The following is a 20,426-nucleotide window of genomic DNA, read 5'->3' on the forward strand; positions in this document are numbered from 1 at the left end:
AGTTCAGTATCTGTATACCCTCAATAGAGGTTATTATTTTTATTTTGCTAACTAGGAATAACTGCTAACAAAAGTGATTTATTTTTAGTAATTGACTTCTCATTTTTCCATTTAAAAAAAAAGTTATTTTGACCTTTATCTTTAAGGTGAAAAACAAAGCTAACACTCTCAATATATACTTCATAAACAACAAATGAGAAAAGCTGATCGCTATCACCTTCAAATTCATAGCTAGGAGCACCACTGCAAAGGAATCTGTAGGTAAGTACTTGTGATTTTGTAAATATAACCTGAATTCACTTAAAAAAAAGACAAAAACCTTCTATAAAACCTTCCCAGACATTTATTCCAATTAATGTTTATATTATAATAGAACAGTAAGAAAAAAAAGGAAAGTAAGGTTTAGATAGAAAGCCATCAATCATCAAATGTGATTTTCTTCCCCTGAAACACGGTGATGTTAGCCTGCTGCTCCTTCCGTCTCCTGCTGGCTTCCCAGGATGGGTGAAGCGGGAGCTGTGAATGAGGCCTGGTGGTCTCAGGTCCTCTCAGGGCATGTTTATTAAACCGACTCTTCACCTGAGCTTTGTTTTCTGAGAAATCTTGGAAGAGAAAGCAAAGATAATAAAAAAACTAAACATATATAAACAAGAAAAGAAAGAAATGGACTGCATCTTACTTGAATAAGACAGTAATACATAACTTAAAAAGTGATTCTAACAGGGCATGTCTCGGAATGGAAATTTTACACAGAGTGGGTAATTTTGGTATCCATACTTCCCATGATTCTAATACACCTTATGCTGCCTTATTAACCATGATATAAAGAGGAAGGAACTTAAGTCCTGCTGAAATGGATTTGCAATTGTGATTTCCATCCTTCCATGTGGCAGAGCATTGCTACTGCGTGTGGAGACTCGTAGCTATGGACACATACCTGAGATTTTGCTCTTTGGAGCTTGTTCTTTGTAATCCCTAAAAGAAAAAAAATGCCATTGTTATTGTTATTATCTTTGTGCTGGTACTGGGGTTTTAACTCAGGACCTGAGTGCTGTCCCTAAGCTTTTTCATTCAAGGCTGGCTCTCTGTAACTTAAGCTACAGCTTCACTTAGGCCTTTTTGGTGGCTAATTGATGAGAGAGACAGACACACAAACTTTCCTGCCCCAGCTGGCTTCAAATCTTGACACTCAGATCTCAGCTTTCTGAGTGGATAGACTTATAAGCATGAGCAGCCAGTGCCTGGAAAAAAACATGAATATGACCTTAAAAGGTAAATAAATCCTTTGTTCTTAAGCAGATGATATAACAGGATAACTCTTACCACAGGCCTATCAGAGTCTCACATTCAACCAACATGTCATAAACGTGGATTTTAGCTATATCCAATGTTTGATTCCAATATTACTTCAGACATATAAAGGAGTTGTGAATCTATTCTTACAAAGACTTCGGTTTGTAAGTTAAAAATTACCTGCCAAGTGAGTTGAAGGTGGCAGCCTAAGGATTAGAGACGACAGAATACCAGTCAGGCAGGAGGCAAAGACTAGGAACTCTACAGTTTGAGGCCAGCCTGAACAAAATGACAGTAAGACTCCCATCTCCCAAACAAGCTGGGCATAGTAGCTCATACTTAGCCCAGCAACTCACAGGCAAAAGGATCATGATTAAAATCAGCTTCTTGTCTACTAGCCAGGCCCTGAGTTCAAACCCCAGTATCTGTAAGCAACAACAACAAAACAAAAACCCAAACACAAACTATTTAGTTTTCTTTTCTCTGTTCTTGGGCCTATCTAAAGGATTTCAAACATCTCACATTTAAGATTTCCACATTTTGTGGAAAGGAATGGCGACATATTTTAAATGAAGGAAAAACCCCTGTCTTTTGAGACAGGAGTCTAAGTTACTTTAATTAATTTCAGGCTCTGAAGATATAGCCAGGTGCTGGTTGCTCAGGCGTATAATCCTAGCTACTCAGAAGTTTGAGATATGAGGATTGAAGTTGGAAGCCAGCCAGGGCAGGAAAGTCCATGTAACTTAATCTTCAAAGCTGGAAATAAGAGCTGTGGTTCAAGTGGTAGAGCACTAGCCTTGAGCAACAGACCATCGGGGACACTGCCCAGTAGTCCCTGAGTGCAAGTCCTAGGGCCAGCATAAATTAAAAAAATAAAAATAAAATACTTTACCAATTTAATACTCTTGTCTAAGTGTTTAGAACATTATTCTATTCCATTAAGGAGTATCTCTGACTTACAGTAAAATAATTTACTAAAGAAAAATAGCAGCTACTAAAGAAATCTGCTAAACATGACTCACTCTAAAATATGCTATCTTCTAACAGATAAGAACTTTATGATTTGTACAAGGACGAGCAATGGGAAAACTCAATGTGAGGCCAGCAGCCTCACATAATGCATAAAAACGACACAGAACAAATGACTGATGTCTACAGCAGTGCTCCTGAGTCATCAAAACTCCCCACCACATCCTTTTCACCAAGTTCTGTTTAAGCAGAGACATGAAACAGTTTCAAATTTTTCATCAAAAACGAGTAGTTTTGTGGGCTGGGAATGTGGCCTAGTGGTAGAGTGCTTGCCTAGCAAGCATGAAGTCCTGGGTTCAATTCCTCAGTACCACACACAGAAAAAGCCAGAAGTGGCACTGTGGCTTGAGTGGTAGAGTGCTAGCCTTGAGCAAAAGAAGCAGTACCCAGGCCCTAAGCTCAAGCCCCAGGACTGGCAAAAAAAAAAAAAAAGGTAGTTTTGAAGGTCTGATAATTCAAGGTTAAAACAAGTCAGTGCTGCATGTCACTTGGCTATTATAGAGTCTCATTTCAGGTTGCAGCTGGGGCAGTCACACAGGTCACACACTTCGTATGCCTTTCCACTTAAAGTTAGAGAGGGACAAGTCTAGTTTGGGTTGTACAAACTACAATGACTTGTGGGTGGCATTTCTTCCCTTATTGTTGGGAATATACTGGTATTTCCTCTTCTAAAAAGGGAATACAAAAGCATCCTTACCTTCTGGAGCTTTTAGATCCAGATAATGAGTGGAAAAACACAGACTCTAACTTCCTGGCTTCTGTTGCTGGCTTACTTGGGTTACCTCCTCTACCCCAAGGGGCTGCACGCTCATCCTCGGTGGGTTCCTCCATTTTTGGGGGAGGTCTTTGCTCCTTAGCTGCAGAGTGTGGGCCACTTTGCTTCTTTCTTGTCAGTCTGGCTTTCCCAATGAAGAAGTCATCACCACTGTCACTCTCCTCAGACATGGAGGACTGCTTGTAGAACCTTTCTTCTGTGCTATCATCAAAGTACTCCTTTTCCTCCTCCTCAGACTCACTGCTGCCACTGAGTGAGTGCTCAGATACTTCCTTCTTTGAACTCTCACTTGCTGATTTCAGTCTGGGCTCAGCAGGTGTCTTCTGGCATCCAGGGGGACAAAGAGACCCTTTTCCTGAAGGCTTTGATGGGGAAGCTGAAATGTCCACTGCTTTTGGTCCAGGTTGTACCTTGGCCACTTTTCCTTTTGAGTCACTGGTGGGTTTCTTTGTTGATACTTTGGCTTCCTTGTCCTTCTGCTCACCTGTAACGGTCCTCTCATGCTGCTGTTTATCATTTGAACACAAAGTGCTCTGAGAATAATTTTCTTCTGAAGTGGTCTCTGGTGGCTGAACTTCAGTAGCATTCTGTCTTGCATCTTTAAAGGACTGGACAGCAGCTGTTGGAAAAATAGTGCAGGACTTGTTTCAGCATTAACACCAATGTAACAGTACTGTTACAGTACCAAACTTCTTACATGATTTGAAACATGTAAGAGAACAAGTGGAATTTATACTAAATATGTAAAATGGGTCTGAATTCACAAAGAAATAATTTAACTTCTTGAAAAATACATTTATCAGATGTGCTCAGATACAGTCTTGTTAAACTGTCAAAGAAAAAGAAAATTGTCCTTTTTTACATGTCTGAGTTATGAAGAGCAGAAGTCACTAACACAAATAAATTTGCACCTTGGATTTCTATGGTAATAAGGTAGAATTATGGTGTTTTTAGACATAAAAATAAAACACTCTGTGACAAAACTAGTCCTATATATTTTATTATATAAAAATGATGTGAGAAAAGAAGGTTAAAGCAATATGTCAATATTTAGAACTATAACCTGATCATGTTATATAAACACATTAAAATGTAAGAAGTCTCAGATTTAGTTAGCTTTTTCATAAAGCATATTTTCTATAGTTTTTGTCCTCATGTATAAATACTGAAGGATTTATGTTTGTAATAGCAAGCATCTTCAAGTGTTGAAAAATGCACTGAGCAGACTGACTTTAATTTGTACCTTTTAATTCAGTTAATCCATACCTTTCAGTACATCTATTTTTTTCTTAAGAAGTGGGTGCACTGCTAGTCTGGCAATTGCTCTTTCAGTTGCAGTAGAATCGGGCTGCAAAATTAAAAAAAAAATAACTAAAATAACTAAAAATAACTCAGTTCCGTTTAGAAACGTTTAAAGGATCTAAAAAGGCTAAGTCAATATGAAGGAATCTAATAACGTATAGAACTAAACTGTCTGATACAGACAAGTTGTGATTACTACAATATTTGAAGTCCCAGCTAATTGAGGTGTAAGAACAATGTAATGCTGTATGCTCATATTATGAATGTCTTCTATCTTGGCTGTATTGTGTATTGTTTGAAACAACACCAAAGACTTGAGGATGATTGGATGAGAATAGTTTATGATGCAACATTTAATCCAATGAAAATTTAGATTACTCTAATAGTAGATGTAGACTACTCTAAGTACATGATGTAGCTACAACTTCTAAATTTCTACTTCCAGCTCTCACATGAGCCCAGAATGGTATGCAGCCACATAACTGACATACAGTTGACACATCTAGTCAGAACTCTTTTGAGTTTCCCCTCCAATATGCTTCTCCTACTGTTTTTCTTCTCTGTTCTTTTCTGTTTTTCTGTGCTGTTCTGACTTTCAGTTCTGATTACTCAGGCCTAACATTCTAAGGAGTCTTCTATTTCCCTTTCCCTCATATTTCACAATACATTCCCCAGCATATCACATGGCTCTACGTGTAAGCCATATAGAATCAGTCATTTCTACTCTTTCTACCTTTGATTAAGTCACCAACTCCTCTACCTGGACCAACACTGTAAACTCATACATGATCAGTCTCCTTCACATTTTACTCTATTTTAGTCACTTTTCCCTAGAGCAGGGCAGTGATGTCAAATCATTTTATTTTCATTTCTCTAAGCCTCCTTGTTTTCAGATGTTTAGGTTATTCTGGTGCAAGCTCTTTTTAATCTGGAATGTTTTTCTCTCAAATACACAAATGACTGATCATCTCACTGTCTTCAGGCCTCAAATGTCATCACAAACAACACAAAGCTACCACTGTTGATTTTATCTACTTCACATAATTTAATGTATGTCAGTGCAAGTATCTTCATACTTTTGCTGTAGTCAGTTACAAGTAGTTTTAGAACTGCGGTAATACCTGAATGCCTACTGTTAACTCTGGATAAATACTATACTCTGTAATCACTTTATCACTGAATTTATTCAGCAAATAACTTCTCTATCCCAGAACTATCTTTGATTTGGCAATCTCATTTCTATAGGTGCTATTTTTAAAAAAGGCTCTACAATAAGCTCCACAATTCTACAACTACACATTAATCGAAATGTATTATTTTATTATAAATATTATTATAAACTTATTGATCTTGTTTATTATATGTCTCTCTGTACAGAGTTGCAATCTCTGCGGGACATCATTTACTGCAGAATCCCACAGCATGCATCATGTTGCCGTCAAATTGGAACTGTGCATCGAGTTCAAAGAGAGCATAGAAGTTTTTTTTATACACAAAATCACACATAAAATTGAGCAATTATGTGAAATTATGACTATCACAGCTTTAGGCTAGTAACTATGCAATTTGTGATTTTTTAAAAGAAAAACAACAGTTAATACACAGAAAAATAAAATAGACCATTCTATGAATAAGTACTTTGTTGAAAAGATAGCTACTTTTAAGGAGAATATGACATTTTAAAAAAGATTCTTAGCTAACTGCTAATACAGGATAAAAATGTGGTTTTTTTCAGGAAAAGGAAGAGGTTGGACCTGACTTCCTATAATCATTCTTCATCAGGGAATACATTTTGTGTCTCTGAATAACTGTAAATATGAAGTCCAATTTCAATCATGGCACTCGTCATGTCTCTAATGGTGGCTAAAATATTATTTTTTAGGTAGCAATATAATTCTGTTTAAGAAAAATGGATTAAAGATATATGGCTTCCATATTCTCATTCATTTTGATGATATCCTTTTTTTTTTTTAATCATCTTTTCAGTGAATCAAACCCAGGGATTTGCCCATTAGCACTCTATAACTGTGCCATATTTCCAGCAGTGGAAATCTATTTAACAAATATGTTGTTGGAAGAGGAGGTATTTCAAGTGATAGAGTGTCAACCTTGAGCAAAAGAGTGAAGGAAGAAATGTGAGTTCTGGAGTTCAAGCCCCACTACTGACACACATACACACACACACATTGTCTTGCAGGTTCATGTGAATATAAAATGGTGTGTATACATATGCATAAACATACGTATATGTATATATACATATATATACACACACCCATTACAGTACAAAGGCAATATAGCAGTACACACACACACACACACACACACACACACACACACACACACACAAAATGATTTTACAGCTTCTAACTTCTACAAACTGGAAATCTGATCATGTCAGCCCAGGCTAGCTTCAAACTTGTGATCTTCAGGGCTGGATGTGGCAAAGAGCCTGCCCAGCAAGTGCCATGTCCTGGGTTTGATCCTCAGTCCCAAACCAGTCAAAACAAATAAACTGTGATCTTCAGATCTCAGTCGCCTAGGTCACTAAGACTGTAAGTTGTGAGCCACAGCACCTAGCTTTAATTTTATTCTTAAGAAAGCGAACTTAACATTTTAAGTTCTAAGTCTATTCTTAGGAAAGTAATTTTCAACCTTTCTTTAATTTTGCTCTAATTTTGTGATTAGGTCAAATTTTTTTGCTATCCAACTGATTAGATATCTAGACTGTCTTTAAGATTATTTACTTAGGAAAAAGCTATAACCCCAAATCAGATTTCTGAATTTAGTATAATATTCCTAACAGGTCTGCTTGTTATAGAAGAACTTTTCTAACATTGAGTCTTACCTCTAAATGTTTTTTTTTCACTAAAATTTGTAAAGCCTACTTCAAAACTATATAAATGTAAAAATGCCATGAAGCAAGTGGGCCGAGACGCCTTCTTTTGGTGGTGGTTAGGGTTCGGTGGCTCTCAGACGTCCATATGTCCGCTATGCTGTCTTGCTCACCAGCATTGGGCTAAGTGCAGGAACTTGTGGGTTAAATTTAGGAACCCACAAGAATGGGTGAGGCGGTCTCTGCCATGAGCCTCTAACCCCTGGGCACACCCTTCCTTTACTACGTCTTCCCTCTTTCTATATACTGAGCCTTATTATCTCTTTATACCCAAGGACATAAACACCATCTTTGGAGGCTTCCAAGGTGGCGTTTCATGAAAAAGGCTAAGATAAATGTACAAATTACTAACCCCATTGATCTCAAATGCTAAGCTTCATTTGATAGATTGAAAATGTTATAGATATAAAAGCAACAAATATGTTGATATATCTGAAATTTAAATAAATCTATCTTAAAGCTTAAAAGTCTACTAAGTAGTCTCTATGAACAGTTTTTACACCTGCATGAAAAATATTAGGAGGTATGAAGGAAACCACAGTTTTCCTTATTTAAAACTGACACAATGTTTGCCATGGAAAATTCTCAGGAAACTGTGGTTTTCACACACCTTTAGTTTCTTCCATTTCAAACAAATTAAATAAAAAAGTAGAAAACATCTCATTTTTTAACAGGAAAATTTTGTTTTGGCATACTGGTATTTATTGTGAACACAAAGCATTTGGTGTTCAATTTTGAAAAGAATTTTGCAAATGTACCTCTGAATGTAAACAGACTAAAAATAATAAAGGTCTCCTGTGTGTAATATTAATTCTTTGGAATGTTGCCTAAAATGAACTGCCTCTAAATGAACTGGTAGAGGAAGAATGCTAGGAGTAATACTTGTTATAGTTAGTTTGGTTTATTAATTCTAAGCTTTATCTGAGGATGTAAATCAACAAATTAACATTTGTGTTTATCCAATCCATTAAGCAAGACAATGGGAAACAGCTCCTTTGGCTGGATAGGAAGAATTATGGCAAACTACACATCGATATTTTTGGAGGTAATAAAATAGATACTATTTTCCATACTGTTTTATGTTCTGTTTGCTCAATTCTCATGTAAGATGAAATTTTAAAGACTACTGAAGAAAAAGCCAGTATAAATGCCATTTTGTGTTAAAATCAAAGAAGGCTTCTCACAAATTTAATCTGATACATACATTACTTTGGGCAATGTAAATAAGCATCAATGCTAAAACCACCCATTTACATGTTAATAGAAATATTAGTCATTCCAGCTATTCTCAATCAACCGGACAAAGTAATAGCTCTGTGGTAAGGACATTTTTAGCAACTGTGTTTCTTCTCTGATTGAAAGGACAGAAGACTTCATCAATACAGTTTTCCCTAAGCCATCAGGACAGCTTTTAGGGGACGAAGTCATTTACTTTCCTCTTTGGGCCCTATAATCAGCCATGGATCAATCTGTTAAGATAATTGGGCCTACAACATAGAATGTGCATGTCCAAGTCAGCATATAGTCTTTGTTTATGAAGCATAATCATATTTAAACAAAATCCAATAATGAAAAAAAAGGAAAACAGCGCTTAACGCCATATAATTGCAATGAATTCTAAGCAAATGAAGGCAGGATGAACCCTCCTTCCTCTAGTCAAGAAAATCAATTTTTTTTTGTTATATATGTTTTTCTATTGTAAAAATACTGTACAGAGGGGTTACAATTACATGAGTAAGGTAATGAGTCTATTTCCAATTGAGCACTGATACCTCCTCCTTTGTTTTTTCCCTACCATCCCTTCCCTCCCCACCTCCCCAACTCTTCCCTCCCCTGCCACCCCGAAGTTGTAAAGCTTGTTTCCAACATAGTGTCTATACATCTCATTCTTACAATGGGTCAACCTGTATCCTTATTTCAGTAAGAACAATCAATTTTTAAAAACGTCTACTCTTTTAATAATGTAAAGCCACAGGGAGATGGTAATATGACAGAGGCAAATGAATGGGGGGGGGGGGTAGAGCTAGAAATAAGAAAAAACAAGTTTCTAGTAGTCACATGATTTAATTAATGTTCTGTCATACTTATCACTATTTTATAGGTATTTGCGTGTTAGAATCTGGTGCTGGTGGTGGTCTAAGTGGGTAGGAGGAATGGAAGGAGGCTAGGGCTGAAGGCCAGGAAAGAGGGCGAGACAGTACGTTCCACACTGGCACTTAAGTCTCTACAAGGGATATACCTTTTTGCAGATCTTTTCAAAGTTGATGTCATCACCAAGAGCAGATTTAGTCACTTCATCAGGTTTCAGTTCCTGTGAAAGACAAAAAAGTATAGAAGTTCAAGTTAAACAGCCACTATTATGAATTAAATTCCTTCTGTATCTTGCTTTAAAAAACACACTATTTTCAATCTAATTTGCTCCATTTGCATGTTTGGCCGGTCTAGCTCCTCCACCGGAGTTGTTACACCTGTAGCCTGGCTTTGGCTGGTTCTTTGGAGATGAAATTTAACAGACTTTCCTGCCTATGTTGTCTCTGAACTACAATCCTCAAAGTCTCAGCTTCCTAAGGAGCTAAGATTATAGGAAAGAGCCACCAGTACCCTGCTTACAATCTAAATTTTATTATTGTTATTGTAATGATGTACAATCTAAATTTTAAACAAAGATTCAGTAATCCTACTATGTTAGATGCATCCAAAAGAAATGAAATCATTACACTGCAGAGATACTGGTATGGGCATGTGAACTGCAGAACTCCACCTCGCTGTCCATCACAGTCATGCACAAGGAAAATAGGGTATGTATAAAGGGCGTTTATGCAACAACAAAAATTAAGATCGTGACATTTGTGGCAACATAAAATAATTGGAAGACAGGTCCAAAGGTATTAGCTAGTCATGGCAATATAAATAGTTACGTTCTCACAAGCGTGAAAAGTTAAGATAGCTGCTCTCTTAAACAGAGAAAAATAGTGGTTCCTAGAGGCTTATAAAAGGTCACAGAGGCAAGGGGATAAAGTGAGGCTGGACACTTAAATATCAAATATAGGTAGGCGTTAGTTCTAATGTCCTATATAGCACACTAGAGAAATTACAGCTTATAGTAATTTATTGCATATTTCAAAATAACTACACAAATTTAAAGATTCCCAGCACAGAAATGAGAAATATTTAAGGAAATGTTAATTATCCCAGTTTGATCCTTTCTCATTGTACACATCTGTCAGATTTTTGTAATTTAACACAATCTCTTGCCAGGAGGTTGGTGGCTTCTGCTTGTAATCCTAGCTAGTCAAGAGGGTGAGATCTGAGGGTCGCAGTGTGAAATCAAGCTAAGTGATCTCTAGCCCTAGTACCACTATCTACACACAAAAATAAAACAGTCTCTTAAAAAAAAGTCCGGGCTCCAGATGCACGGCAAATATTAAATTAAAATGCAAATGTTTAGACTGAGGAAGGGAAAACCATTTGTAGCAGGGTTGGTATTTCACACACATGACCTATGTTAATAACAACCTCTACTCTTAGCGCATAAGCAGCCCTGGGCTGGACTGAATACCTTCCCAAAGATGTCCACCTCTCCATTTCCACACTGTGAGTGTGTTATTTGGTAGATGTAAATAAGGGCCTTGAAATGAGACCTGGATCCTGGATAATGCAGGTGGCCCAAGTCCCCAGGTTCCTTGTCAGAGGACAGTGGAAGGAAGCAGAGTCGAGAAGGAAGGTAGGCCTGGGCGGGTGCTGGAGGCGGCAGACAGACTGCCTGGAGCCCACAGGTGTTCAGTCTTGAGTAGCCTGAACACTTCTAAGCTCCAAAACATCAACTCTACACATCTGTGTGGTTTTAAGCCACTAAAAATTCAAAACAACAGAATATATTTTCTATCTCCTACCTATCTTCACATTATAAAGTAGTCATAGCATATTTGTATATACCATAGATAATGCCAACAATTAAATATTCACTTTCAAACTTAATAAAACATATATGCCCCTGACTGACTTAATGGTCCTTGTCATAGAACACATACTTGAATACTTTGGGCCAAGTACTTTGCTTTAAACACACCTATGTGTGTATTTAAAGGGATGCCATCTATTGAGATGCTTCATAGATAATGTAAAAGAGTCAAGCTTAGCAAACAAGTATGGATAGGAATCCTGTTTTATACACGAAATTTTTGTCAGTGCTATTTTAAGTAGACCTTGAAGAATAAACACTACAAATATAATGCAAATATTATGAAATCATTCTTCCTCCCTTTGCTTTAGACTGAAAAGTAATCAAAGAGACTGCCTCTCAGAACAAGGCATGGTTTGTGTGTTCTTACAAATGGACAAATACTATAGTAAATGTTAGTTTTCTTCTCAAAAAGTAAGAGGAAATTTAACCCATAGCCTTTCTGAATCCTCCAAAGTCTGCTCTGGAGTCTACTTGAAAAGTTCATGCTACATTGCTGGGACTTGCAAATTGTTTCCTTAAACCTAGATTTATCTATCTTTTGACTGAGAATATTTAGTATATATTTGAAGGAAAACATCTTAAAACAACTGTTTGTATTCTGGAATTGTATTCAAATTTCAATGCTGGGATATAACTTGCTAGGAATTTAATTAATTTACTCTCATTTTAAGAATACATAAATGACTCCCCAAACTGATTATGAAAGGCAGTCATTACAGCAAAATTCACTAGTCTATCAGATTAGTAATTCAAAGTGTAGAGGATATTATGAGAACTGAATTTTAAAAATCTGAAGTCATTTTCCATTTTAAAAGAATGCCTGGCCCAGGACTTCAGGCTAACCCAACAACAAACCAACCCCTTCATTAGAAATGAGTGGATAAGAGTGCTGGGGAGTGGTGAACGATGTCATGCTTTGAGGATAAAACTCACAAAGTCCCAGTTCAGTTAAAAGAGAACTCACTCAGATTAATGGCACTCAGAGGCTTGTAGTATTACTAATTTGTTTCTCTTATTTAAGTTTTCAAGTATTAGGACTCCCCAATCTATTTTAATGATAAAAGAAACAATAATATTCTTTAAAGTGTACATACTTGAGTTTACTAATCCACTGACAAACAATAGAGCCGAGAATGATTTCAGCTGCCACTTCAGCTGCAGTTTCACCCACTGTGGAGAAGCCTGGGTTGCTCCCTCTGCACAAGCCTGAGAAGATCTCTCTATAGGACAGGCTCTTGCCAAGTCTTGGGCCAGGACCTATGTATGAGTCCTGTGGCTGACTCTAGTCTGTATACTTGCAGAATAAGCTCTAATTGTATCTACAACAGCTTTTGTTGAGTCCTAAGGATACTACTAGTCACTCACTGAATAGTCATGGGGATTGTTGACCCATTCATTTTTATAAAAGAAACTTATTACTACATGAGACCATCTAAGGCACCACAGCAGAGGTAGGACTAGAATATTCACATTTTGTTTACTGCCATATCCAGTTGTCAATGATGAGTTTCCTCCCCTCCCTCCTTCCTTCCTTCCCTCTCTTCCACAGGGTTTCACTATGTGGTCTAGGTTGCCCTCAAATTCCTAACCCTCTTGCATTAGCTTTCAGAGTGCTGGACATGTAATGCCATGCACAGCTTAGAAATTACTCCAGTTCCTTCCTAAACTGGTATTATTCAGGTTCTCTACATTGACAATTGTTACTCACTAGCAAGATCCAACCGAAGAATTTTAGTTCCCCGTTGTGGAAAGAAGCGACCGTGAAGAAGATATTTATACGTGTTCTACAGTATAACTTGTCTCACTGTACTGCTCAGGTCTCAGTACAGGGTACACCACAAAGCAGACCCAATGAGAACACTGCCCTGTCCACAGGACATTTAACAGTTCTCTCTCATTCAACTGTCTCTCTTAATCCTCTAAGTTAGAAACACAGTTAATCTCCATTCTCATCCATGTTGAAGTATGCACCTTTCCTCTCAGGTAGGAGCCAGGATTTTTAAATACACTACACTGAAGCTCTCTGTTCTTGTCTCTCTGTCTCACTGGAGTACGGCTTCCCAAAGGCAAGAACCATATTAACTTAAATTTCTATATAAAGGAGCACAGAATGTATGACACACAAATTATAGACAAACTATTCTTGCTGAGCTCAAACAAATTGTTCCAGTCAAAAGAACAGCTCTGAGATGACATACAAGTGTGTGAAGTTTACTAGCTAAGGACAAGGTTAAGTACTACCAAGTAAAACTTTTACTTCTTAATTCTTAGAAATAATAACTCCTTCATCTTATGGTCTTAAAGGCGCAATGTACCTAGGCAGTGTTGATGGCCTGCGTGACAGGCAACCTCTGATCTGGACTGCCCTGTCACAGTGGCTCTGGTCTAACTTCTGAATGACATTTCAGGACTGCAAGTAATGGCCATCTTGATATAACACTTAAATGAAGTAGGAGATTGCAGAAATTAAAATTCTCAAAAAAATTTATTCTGTGCTAAGAACATCAATTTTATTGAATTTAATACTACAGTATACGAGTCTACAGGAGTATTTCCAGTTTAAAAAGAAGAAACAGACTGAATTAATAATGGTATAAAACATGACCAGTGCAACCTGTTAATAACTTCAGGAATTTTAGTTTCTGCTACTGTAATAATAGCTTTCTACATCTTAAGTCATCTCCTCATCTAAATTCAATAAGCTGACATTTGAAATTAAAAATTTTAAACATGAATGAAAACTGAGCTAACAGCTTGATGGAGGTAAGAAAAAGAAATGTAACTGGGCACCGATGGCCCATGCCTGTAATCAGGAAGCTAAGCTCTTAAATTCTAGGTTCAAAACCAGCCCAGGGAGGAAAAGTCCTTGACACACCAAAATCTGGAAGGGGGGAGCTCTGGCTCAATTGGGAGAGTGCCAGCTTTGATTTAAAAAGCTGAGGGATAGCACCCAGGCCCTGAGTTCAATCCTAAGTACTCACACACAAGAATGTACATGCGTGTGTGCAAGTAAACACATATACACATATCTAAAAAATTCACAAAGCAAGCCAGGTGTCACTGGCTCATACCTATAATCCTAGCTACTCAGGAGGCTGAGATCTGAGGACTGCAGTTCAAAACCAACAATGGCAGGAAAGTCCATGAGACCCTTATCTCCAATAAACTATTGAGAAAAAGCCAGAAGTGATGCTGTGGCTCAAGTGGTAGAGCACTATCCTTGGGCACAAACAAGCTCAAGGACAGCACTAGGACTGGCCAAAAAAATAAATAAAAAAAATCATAAAACAACTTTAGAGATTTATCATCACTTTGGCCATTTAAAAGGATTCTTTGATATAAATCTCCTTTAAACATCTAATCTATTTTGGGCACAACTGGCTTATGCCTGTAATCCTGCTGAGATCCTTTCTCGTCCTCTGTCCTTAGTTCCCCCCATTTAGCTTGAAACCAGTGTCTGTACCTCAAAATATGGCTAAAGACGTACTGAAGTACTACATCATTTAATAAGTCTTTCTCTGCCTTTCACCATGATTCTGACATAGAAGGCAAGGACCAGGCATGGACTCTGGGCCTGGAGTCTAAAAACCCAGTTTCAGCAGAGCACCAGTCAATCAAGCAAGCCAAGCAAGTAAGCCTGGCAGTGAAGCATTAAGCCCCTGTATGACCTCTCCAAATCTATTTTAGATGTGTTCAATTATATTAATATTTAAAACATATTCCTAAGAGCTTAATATTAGACACTGTGACCACACAACCAAAATGAAGTTTTGAAATAACATGAAAGTAACCTGACATAATAACACAATGGATAAAATATATTAACAGATTGGTAAAAACATTTCCCTTTAGTACTGTACACGGAAAAAAAGATGATACTCTCTTTTTAGTGCAGGTCTTAATGGTGGGAACAATAAAAAGATTGCTAATGCATCAGAGGAACGTTCTTCAATTGCACAAAACTACTATTGATCATGATCTATTTGTCTAGGATGAATTCACGGTTATCTATAACTGCTTTAGTTTTAGAAGTTGGTGAGTGTGTGGCAATGATTCACTTTGGTTTTGTGAGACTACCTGTGAATTAGTGGTAAATGTTACCTTGCTAGTTATCTATCTTATGATCCAGCAATACCACACTATGGGCATTTGTCTCAAGGATTACAAATAGTAAAGGCATTTGCACAACCGTGTTCACTCCTGCACTATTCACCACAGAAAAGTTATGGAAACCACCCAGATACTGTTCAATGGATGAATGGCTCAAGGAAACATAATATGTATCTGTGCATGTGTACAACACACAATGGAATTTCAATCACCCATTGGAAGAATGATATTGTGTTATATAATGGACGGACCAGGAAAAACCTATGTTAAGTGAAGTCAGGTTCAGAGAGATAAAGAATACATGTTTTCTCTCATATGTAAAAGTCATATATATGAGTGTTTGTGTTTATAAAGATATGTACACACCACACATATGAAAACATATTCGTTACCTATGTATATACACATCAAAGTATTAAAGTATGGCATTTACAGGGGAGTATTCCAGTGGCATAATTAGACTAATTAACAGTCTAACAAAATGAACACCAGAAAGCTGGAACCTGAGGGGTCGAAGGAAGGGGGAGCAGAGAAATGAAAAGTGGGAGAATGGGGGAATGGCATCATAAGATTCAATGTATGTATAGATGTGAAAACTAGGAAACTGAGGGGCCAGGTGAGGTTGGGAGAGACGGGAGAATGATTAAACAAGTGACCCTGGCCAGGCGCATTACGCGCACACACTGACACGCGCAGCTCAGCTGAGACCCCACTGCATTAACTACTTCAACATGCAACAGGATGAAACAGAACCTCCTCAACTAGAGAGAGGAAAGTGCACAAAGCATCTGTGGGGATACAATGGAAAAGAGGATGGGAGGGTGAGAAAAGCCTGTACTGACAAGGAAGAATTAACAATCAGTCTTGGCAAGCAGAAGGAAACTAATTTAGGTCTTGAAAAGGAGAGTGATAAAATAAAGTAAGTTTACTACTAGGAAATTTTACTGCTGTCAGGTTTTTTGCTGGCAGCCATTGTAGACACTTAGCCAATTACTTACTAAATGTCTACAAGAGTGCTGTCTCATTTTACTTCCAAGTTGAATTTCATGTCAGAAGTTAAGTCTTCATACTCTAAAAACTGAGATGAAGAGCTTTTACAACTACAATCTATTTTCATCAATTTGTGAAAATTAATACTATTTTGGGGAGCAAAGCTCAAGAAATACTTCTATAAATTCAACAGTCCAAAGATCTTTACTTTTCTAACATAGAAATTAAACATAAACATAGCAAATAATCTAGTCAAATGAAGATCTAAATCTGCTTTTGTATTATATACTATCTCTTACAAAAAGAAACGCTTTTCAGAAAATAAAACAAAATGAACAGCTTGCTTAACCTAAGAGATTAAACATGGTCACACATTTTATGCCAAATAAAAACATAAACTGTTCCTGAAACACAAAAGAATCCCTTTCTACGGTCATTTAAAAAAAGGTAGGTAGAGAAATGAGAGCCAAGAATTATGTCAGAGTGAATATCTTGCAAGGAACACTGGAGTTCTAAGGAATAAGTTACAGCAGACCAGACAGATTCTTCTCATTCTGGAAATTCCTTTCTAACAAAGAGGCTGGCTCTGGAGAGAGCAGTTTATGGTTTTGATGTGGAATCCGAGCATTAGTGTTTTAAAAGCATGTAACACTCATAAGTGGCAAACTGCTAAGAGTAAAGAAAATACTTAAAACCACTTTTGTTTTGTCTCCTGGAAGGAAAGTACATTAAATATGAAAACAAATAGAGTGAAAGGAGCATACATATTATCTGTTATTATGCAGTCTATCAAATAAAATGTCAAATTACAGCATGAAAATGAACTTACTATACTTTTCTTACTAAAAGATTTCATTATAACATCTGCAAATTTATTTTTCCTTACCAAATTCTAAAGAGTAGGAAAAAATGGAAATGAATAAAACCTCAAGTTTAGTAAATGATTATGCAAGCCCATTTTCCCTCCTTAGTGAATCAACTAGACTGTTAAAAAAAAATAGGGACACTTCCAGGCTAAGATGTAGGAACAGGGCCTTTCTTTTTTTTTCATGGAGAAGATGTAGGGGAATAGCTGAAGTGATTACCAGGAAGTGGTCTTTAAGCGAAAAAACTCCGGGGGAAATCAAAATCTAGGGGAACTCAACCTATGTGTTACTTAAATGCTAATGCTTTCAAAATATTTTCCTGAGTACCTTTAAATTTCCAGCAATCTATTCAAGAGCACGTATGATTTGTAAAATCTACACTACTTAATAATAGTTGAGTACCATGTTCTACTCACATTTGTTTAAAATATAGCAAAACGATTAGGAAAGGCTGACTTATTTGAAATACAGTTTCTGCTGCTAACTCTTCTGAAACCAAAGGGAATTGGTGACATCTCTACTTCCAGCTTTTTGGCTGCTAATTGGAAATAAGAGTTTCATGAACTTTCCTGCCCAGGGTGGCTTTGAACCTTTGATCCTCAGATCTCAGTCTCCTAAGTAGCTAGGATTACAGGCATGAGCCACTGCTGCCCAGCAAGGAATTACTTTTCATATTTAGCTTTCAGATATTATTTTTAAATGACATTATTTTAAAATATTAGACACATGCACAAAGTCCTTTAATCAGGTAAGCTTTATCTTTAAGAGGGCATAGCTTTTCAAATTACGCCAAATTATAACCAAACCTTATATTCTAAAAGCTAATGACACATTACTTTATTATTTCCTTTTGGAATTATGTGGCCACTAAAATTATAATGCAGAGAGCACACGAATATCTTTATAATTCCTATTTTTTCCTTACGATAGATTTAGGCTAGAGGAATGCTGAGAAAACGGGTTAGAAAATAGATTTGGACTGAATCCTAGCTTTGGCTTTCTGTAATACTGTGGCTTCAGGCACAGTGATTAACCCTTTGGAATCAGTCTCCATTTTAGTCAAGTAACAGCTGGTGACCAATTCTTGACATTCTTTATTGGAACTTGATTAAACCCTATCAACTTGGTCATACAGTAAAATTAATATGAATAAATTGTCATATTTTCCAAGAAATTTCCCTGATTATTATTTGTGGCATTGTCTAGGTCTTATAAAACTGTTTTTTGGTTTTTTTTTTGGCCAGTCCTGTGGCTTGAACTCAAGGCCGGGGCACTGTCCCTACCACTTGAGCCACAGTGATAACTTCTGAGTTTTTCTGTATGTAGTACTGAGGAATCGAACTCAGGGCTTCATGCATGCTACGCAAGCACACTGCCACTAAGCCACATTCCCAGCCTTATTGACTTCGCTTTAAGAAATTGTAAACAAAGGAGGAAGGCTGCAGTGCTTGGTAAGAAATGTACGCATTATCCTGCCCATGTAATTGTAACCCCTCTGTATGGTACGTTCACAAATAAAATAAAAAAAAAAAAAAAAAAAAAAAAAGAAAATGGCCAAAAAAAAAAAAGAAATTGTATAAACCGGCTCCCTTGTTTGATACTGTAAGATTTTTTTAGAGTAATCTTAAGAATTACATGACAAGCATACCAGTACTTAAAAAAAAAGTCTCGGGCTGGGAATGTGGCCTGGTTGTAGAGTGCTTGCATGAACCAGAGGTTCAATTCCTCATTACCATATAAACAGAAAAAGCCAGAAGTGCTAGCCATGAGCAAAAAGCTCAGAGACAGTGCCCAGGCCACGCCCTGAGTTCAAGCACCAGGATTGGCCAAAAAAAAAAAAAAAAAATCTGATCAACAAATGAGGATTAAGATGGATCTGCAAGGCAGTCAGTCATATTTCACCTCCACTGTTTTCCTTCTCACCTACTATTTTAGTCACTTCTCTATTCCTACTTTTGTATTTATTCCACATTCCAACTATGACAGGAGCTTACTGAGGAAGTACATGCTGATTACCTGCCTTGGACTGCAATGAATGCAGTAAGCATGCGCTAAGAAGACAACATTACATCTTGAAAGGATGCTAATATTAAGAAAGACCTAGAGAGAGTACTAAGCAACTCTGCCAGACCCACCATGACTTACAGACCTGTGTGTTTTGGTTATGGTGCATTCTAAATATTTAAAATAACCATTTCCAAGCAGCTCATATTGAGGTTTCAAGTTCTAAGTTAGTGAAATCTTTGTGAAGTCTTCATAAAATCAGGCATGAATTAAATTAATTGATCCCTTTCGTAGCTCCTTAATTATAAAATCAGTACAGTGGGTACCACAGAAAGGCTCAGATGGTAGTCTGCAACACAATAGTACACTGACAGCAGGAATGTAACTTATCCATCTATATACATAAAAGTTTTAAATCAGAATGCATTGACTTGAACAGTTCTACTTTTATGACTTTCAACATAAACCAGTAATTTCTCCAGAGCTTACCCATGCATAAGACTGGTATACCATGTAGACTTTGGTTACCTTGATAGAGGAAAAGGAAGGAAAAAGAAAAACTACACACTGGAAATTGTAATTATTTATTAATTAGAGCAATCATTACCATTGGAATTATTTCTGCTTCATAATTTGATAACATGGAGAGAAGGAATACATTTTTTTGTATTTAAGAAAAATTAGATCATTTGACATTTCTCCTTTGTAAGAAAACAGCCTGTAAGCCTAGCTACTCAGGAGGCTGAGATCTGAGGATCATGGTTCAAAGCCAGCCCGGGCAGGAAAGTCTGTGAGAATAGAAAACTGGAAATGGTGCTGTGGCTCAAGTGGTAGAATGCTCACCTAGGGCTGAAGAGCCCAGGGACAGCGCCCAAGCCCAGAGTTCAAGCCCCACAACTGACAAAAAACAAAACAAGAAAAGAATCCATGGCTTTTATCATGTAATATGTGTTCAAGTTCAAGAATGTACATTATTTGAAAATAATTTGTTTCTATTGAGGAGATACCAAATTAAAAAAAAAAAAAAAAGACTCTCATCTCTTGAGATCTAATCACTCAGCTGCTTTTCTCTATGGTCCTTTGTCACCCCAATTGTGTTTCCAAGGAACTCTGTTGTAATATTTACCTCTTTTCTCAAGCACCACATTATTCCAACAGTAGTACTGGCTGCCTCAAACTTTTTAATTGTTGAAAAGT

The 20,426-nt window shown here is 37.0% G+C and overlaps 1 protein-coding gene across 3 annotated transcripts in view; it reads right to left on the minus strand.

Annotated features, from left to right (window-relative positions):
* Positions 1-325: 325 nt before the first annotated feature.
* The window catches only part of Srfbp1 (serum response factor binding protein 1), a 33,036-nt gene continuing 12,935 nt past the window's right edge, over positions 326-20,426 (minus strand). For all 3 annotated transcript variants that reach the window (XM_042674651.1, XM_042674652.1, XM_042674653.1), the window contains 5 exons: positions 9,535-9,606; positions 4,364-4,445; positions 3,020-3,716; positions 938-975; positions 326-602 (listed from right to left, as the gene is read on the minus strand). In XM_042674651.1, coding sequence (XP_042530585.1) covers positions 418-602; positions 938-975; positions 3,020-3,716; positions 4,364-4,445; positions 9,535-9,606 — 1,074 coding nt within the window. In that variant the 3' untranslated portion in view covers positions 326-417. The remainder of the gene's footprint in view (positions 603-937; positions 976-3,019; positions 3,717-4,363; positions 4,446-9,534; positions 9,607-20,426) is intronic.

The sequence above is a fragment of the Dipodomys spectabilis genome, unplaced genomic scaffold (genome assembly GCF_019054845.1).
Source record: "Dipodomys spectabilis isolate Male_0828 unplaced genomic scaffold, ASM1905484v1 ptg000019l, whole genome shotgun sequence".
Classification (NCBI taxonomy): domain Eukaryota; kingdom Metazoa; phylum Chordata; class Mammalia; order Rodentia; family Heteromyidae; genus Dipodomys; species Dipodomys spectabilis.